Source organism: Bombina bombina, chromosome 3 (assembly GCF_027579735.1).
Source record: "Bombina bombina isolate aBomBom1 chromosome 3, aBomBom1.pri, whole genome shotgun sequence".
Lineage (NCBI taxonomy): Eukaryota > Metazoa > Chordata > Amphibia > Anura > Bombinatoridae > Bombina > Bombina bombina.
This window is the reverse complement of record NC_069501.1, coordinates 879,637,937-879,643,208: the sequence shown is the minus strand read 5'-3', so window position 1 is coordinate 879,643,208 and position 5,272 is coordinate 879,637,937. Positions and strand designations below refer to the sequence as shown.

General features: G+C 36.4%; 1 protein-coding gene across 1 annotated transcript; it reads right to left on the bottom strand.

The window, feature by feature from the left end:
• Positions 1–2,541: 2,541 nt before the first annotated feature.
• On the bottom strand, positions 2,542–4,948 carry SLITRK1 (SLIT and NTRK like family member 1). The gene has a single exon (XM_053704923.1). It carries the CDS (start codon positions 4,946–4,948, stop codon positions 2,858–2,860), a length of 2,091 nt encoding a protein of 696 aa, XP_053560898.1. The 3' UTR covers positions 2,542–2,857.
• Positions 4,949–5,272: the final 324 nt, after the last annotated feature.

Here is a 5,272-nt window from a genome sequence, read left to right as displayed (position 1 = left end):
GCACAGTATTTACATATAAAAAATTTGTGATTGGCTGATGGCTGTCACGTGATACAGGAGAGGGAAAATTGAACTAAGTGCTATTGAATTTGTTCTTTTTGTTGTGTAATTGTCAATAATTCAATTCTACTATATTTAATGGTCCATTAAAGCCTTAAACTAGGTCAACTTAAAAATAAGGCCAAGTAGTTTTGAGGTTTTTGATTCTCTTTATTCAGTAAATATGTCCTCCTGTAGGCCCTTAGATATTTACATGAGTAGAACCTAAAATACTGTACAACAGAGGGGATTTTACCAAAATATATTATGAAATATTACAACAAACCAAACACCAGCATACCCTTATACAAGATAATATTAATTTTAAAGCAATGAAGTTCACTTTAAGCATTTATCTGTTTTACTTCTTTAGAAAAGTTTTATTATTATTGTCAAAAGCAAAAATACTTTCTTTACAATTATACAATCGCATGTTTATGTTAATTCCATTTAAATAATTATATTTTGCAACGCAAACATATATTTGCTCTTAGCTGTGCAACATCTTAATAATTCACTGATCTTCAAGATCCAGTATATTGTATATTACAATATTACTAATAGACACTAAAACTTTATATTATTATGTTTTTATTGCACTCATATGATGGAGGGAACAAATGATATTTTCATGTAGTTTATTTTTCAGTAAACTATTTTTGATTAGTACCATATCATTGGCACCATGTAAACTTCTTCAAATATTTTTTGAGAGAGTAACCCTTTTCATAAGGTAATATAAGCCTAAAAATTCACTGCATATTTTGTTATATACCAATCCATGATAAATAACTGCAGATATTTTTTTTTTCTTACTGCTCTCTTAAGGATGAAGGCATTGCAGATAAGCTACACTGCAGTAACTCAATATGGCACAAGACAGAGCAACAGGAGGATTTAGAAAAGCAGAAGTCAGTGGCAATAATGAGGAAAAGCCAAATTGGGCAGTGAAAAACGTTCTTTGTATCTCTTGGCGTTTATAAATCACATTTTCCATAAAGCTTTCCTCCCACAAGCCCAATAAAACGATAAGGAAGTACACAATTTATCTGGCATCGTTTCTGATTACAGTGCTATATAAGGGATTTAGAAAATGCACATCTGCCCAAGTTTTGTATTTTAATAACAAGGAAACCTGCAAAAATGTATTAAATATTAAGATTACAAATCTCTGTAGAATATTGTGTGTTTACAAATCAATGTGGCACAAGTAATACCCCAGCTTTAGCTGAAATATGTATTTTCATAACCAGAAAACATTATGAAAATCTATATAACTGATGTTTGATTTAAAAATCAATATTGATCTCTCTGTTATTATTAAATTGTTTAATCTAAAAAAAATGGAGAAACAGGAGGGGGGGGGGGGACATTTCTTAATAATCTGCTAAATGTATTCATACACTATGTCGAAATATTGAAAATTGCTGTTGGGATTCTTCATTCACTAATTAGTTTCCAAATTTCCTACAGATGCTGATTCTAAATTGTCTGCAGACAAGGCTGTCAGTCATTTGTGCTGCATCTGGGCTTGAAGTGCTGACGATTCAAATCTAGAATCAGCTTAATGAGAGCGCTCTATGGCGAGTCAATTACATAGATACCAGACTTGCATTCCCAGTGCTGCATCTGCATTGCTGAAGCTCACTTATATTATACAGGTAAAAGGCATTTAAGCAACAGACCGTAATAACATAGGTATCTTATCCAAAGCAGCAGACATTTGCTACCCCCAATCAAGCCAATTAATGTACTCTCAAGAGGAAAATTACTCCACCAACTGACAATGACAACCAACATTTGGAAACATTTCACTTTAATACTGAAAAATATGCCATTATAAAATTTTTGAATATAATTACTGAGATTCAACACTGATTTTTTTTATATATATATCTTTGAGCACTTCCTTTTTTCAGCCAGTCACAACCTAGACACCAGATTGACATTAACTCAACATGCTCAATTGAATCAGAATATTTTTGTTTGTTTACATTGTAACCATAGTTGAAAAAAAAAAAAAAATCAAGTGGTAATAATCATTTACATTCAGAATGAAAATGCATCGTTTTTTTTTTTTAAATGAGCAAAAAAAAAATGTGGGGGAAGGGATAAAAAGGGATGAAATAAAAGCAGCAGATAAAGAATAAATGTAAATATCCATGCAAACACGTTTTAAATAAAACAGTATAATTGATCTGTTCACAGTAAAAGTGTGACTAATACTGCGTAACCACAAAAAATAGAGCAATGGCACTTTTATGTTTACCAATACTGTATAGAGACTTGGAGAAAATGAGACTCGAGGGGCCAGATAGATGTCATGCCCAGACGGTCTCCAGTTCACTTGAACAGGCCTGGGTACCTTGTATCCATGCGAGCCATGCAGCACTTGTTTTTTTTTTTTTTTTGTCAATTATTTACATTACATTCATGCCTTGTGCAACGCTCACCCATTTGCAACTACACAGGGCAGACGCTGCACGGTTAATCCCCCAATATATTAGCCTCTCATCATTCTTGAAAACAACGGAGCTAAAAATGTCACTCCACCATTAACTTATCTATTGCCATTTTAAATTGGAATTAATAGCTCTGATGGCTACCTGATATGTGTTCTTACCCAACAATTCCGTGTTAATTAATGTCCTTTTAATTTATGACAAGGTAGCTTTTAAATGCATCCCAATTTAAGGAAATTGCAAAATTTACAATAATGCACAATCGTTGTGTCCATTGTGGAAACGAATGTTCCAGGGTGCTGTGTTTATTTGCCCTCTGAAACCTCCTCCCCAGACTCATCCCTTCCTAATCCCATTTAGTCTGACAGGGAATGTGATCCGCAATCATACACTCTATGGGTGCCATCTGCGTTGTAAGGTCCATTGTGCCAATATGAAGAATCGCACACTGTCTGCAAGGAATTGATTTCAGATGCAGAAGAGTTGGCATCCCTTCTCTTAGATCTTTTCCTGTTTCTAAGGATAAATACAAGCATGCCAACCACTGTAAAGGCAGAAGTAACAAACACCAGCAAGAGTCCTGGTACTAGTACTGAAATAGACACACGACTGGTCTCTAGGTAGGAATTTGGGTGGGTATTTGTCTCTGCCAAGCCAGTGCTGTTTTTGTTTTGTGAAGTTAAAGTGGGGGACAATTTTGCATATAGTAGTGGACACATCATATCATTGGAAAGAAACCTAAAATCTTTTCCCCAAAATTCTTCTGGGAAATAACATTTGAGATCACTTACTATTACTTCAGGGCCAAGACGTTCTGCCCATTGTTTGAAAGGCACATTATTGCAGGAACAGTCCCACTGGTTGCCATGAAGGTCTATCTGTATAATTGAGGTGAGCTGATCCAGTACTCCATTCACTGGAAGGTACATAAAATAATTATTGTGAAGACTTAATTTAGAAAGACTGACACCAGCAAACACATCCACAGGTAGAGATTTAAGTAAATTATTATTTAGGATCAGGATCCTAAGATTAGGCATTGGATTGAATGTATTTGGGAGGATCAGCTGAATGAAGTTAAATTCCAAATTCAGATATTCGAGACGCTGCAGGCCCACGAATTTATCAGGCATGAGAGTATCTATACAGTTTTTATCCATGTATAACCATCGTAAATCAGTCAAGTTTTGAAATGTATTATTCTCAACCATTCCTATGTTGTTATTTCCCAGGTCCAACAAAGTTAAATTACCGTAATCTACAAAGTGTGATTTTCTTATAGTGTGGATTTTGTTCTCCCTCAGGAATAATTCCTGCACATTTGGAGGTTTGGGTTCCAAATCTGATAAACTCTTCACATTTCTGTTACTACAATCTACTTTTAATCCAGGGCCCAGTGTTTGGTGACCACAACTGCAAATAGCTGGGCAGACATGGATGTGAGGTGGTTTGTAATGTGCATGAATTTCCGACACAACAGCTGTAGGTCGAGTTTTTATTTGCCAGTTTCCTGGGATCTTTGTACCTCCATTTATTGGAGATCCTGGAGTGGCAGATTCTTCCTGTCCATTGACTTTAAAGGGGGTTGGGATTGGACCGGGATCACAGGTTTCATCTTGGGCAGGAGGGGCAGCCAGGCTAGAATCCACTGCATTTTTTGAGGGGCATAGTTCTTGCTCTGTGGTCTCATTTAAATCGTTGCCCTGCAATCTAGTGGGAGCTTCACAAATAACTCTACCGATCAGTGCATTCTTTGGGATATTTTCTAACCACTCTTTGAGAGATAAAAGATCACAACTGCAATCCCAAGGGTTGTCTTCCAAAAGAATTTCTGCTATGCCTGGGATTTGCTCCAAGACTCCCTCATAGGGTAAAGTCTTAACTCGGTTTCCCCTGAGATCCAAATGTGTGATCGGCACATACTGAAACACGTTTGTAGGCAAAGTGCTAATGAGGTTGTCATTTAAAATTAAAACCTCTAACTTGTTTAAGTCCCTAAATGCTCCAGGGTCAATATCTCTTAAAAGGTTAAAATCAGCCTGCAGATATTCCAGGTCATCCAGTCCCAGAAATGTATGCCTTCTAAATGATTTGATCTTGTTATTATTAATGTGCAATCGTTTTACCAACTGCAGCCCCAGAAAGGCACCAGGTACAATCTCATGTAAGCCATTATTCTCCATGTGTAAACTAACTGCATTGTAAAAGTTAGCAAACTCATTAGGGAAAAGCCTTGTTAAAGAATTCCCATGCAAAAGCAAATGATAAAACTGGGACGTGGGAGCAGAGTAATGCTGTAGATTAGTAAATCCCTTTTTCTCACAGTCTACGTGCAGATCTCCCTCTACCTCGTTACAAGAACAGATCCCTTCTTTACAAACGTCTCTTGTAACGTTTCCAGCAGCAAAACAAAGAGATATCTCCAGCAACAGAATCCAAAGCAGCATTTTTAAACAGAGCAATTCATCCCCGATTTCATCGCAAAGTGTTAACAGTTCATCTCCATCAGAGACTTAAATATTGAGCAAACAGTGGAAATAGCAGTGACATATCGTTAAGATAAGCGAGCTGTCCTTTATCCCTCCACTGCAACGATCCTAGGCGATGGTCAATAGAATATCCTCAAATGATCTAGTCACGTAGGAAGAGGCACATAGGGAGCACATAAGGAGCACATCGAGAGCCCAAAAACGTTTAAAAATAAGGGCTGACTCTAACCATTGGTCAGGTTTTACAGATGATAATAATATGCATTGTGCATCTCCTGAAAC

What these genes read in the sequence shown, in the direction of transcription:
- SLITRK1 (XM_053704923.1), bottom strand. Translation starts at nt 4,948, where the DNA reads ATGCTGCTTTGGATTCTGTTGCTGGAGATATCTCTTTGTTTTGCTGCT.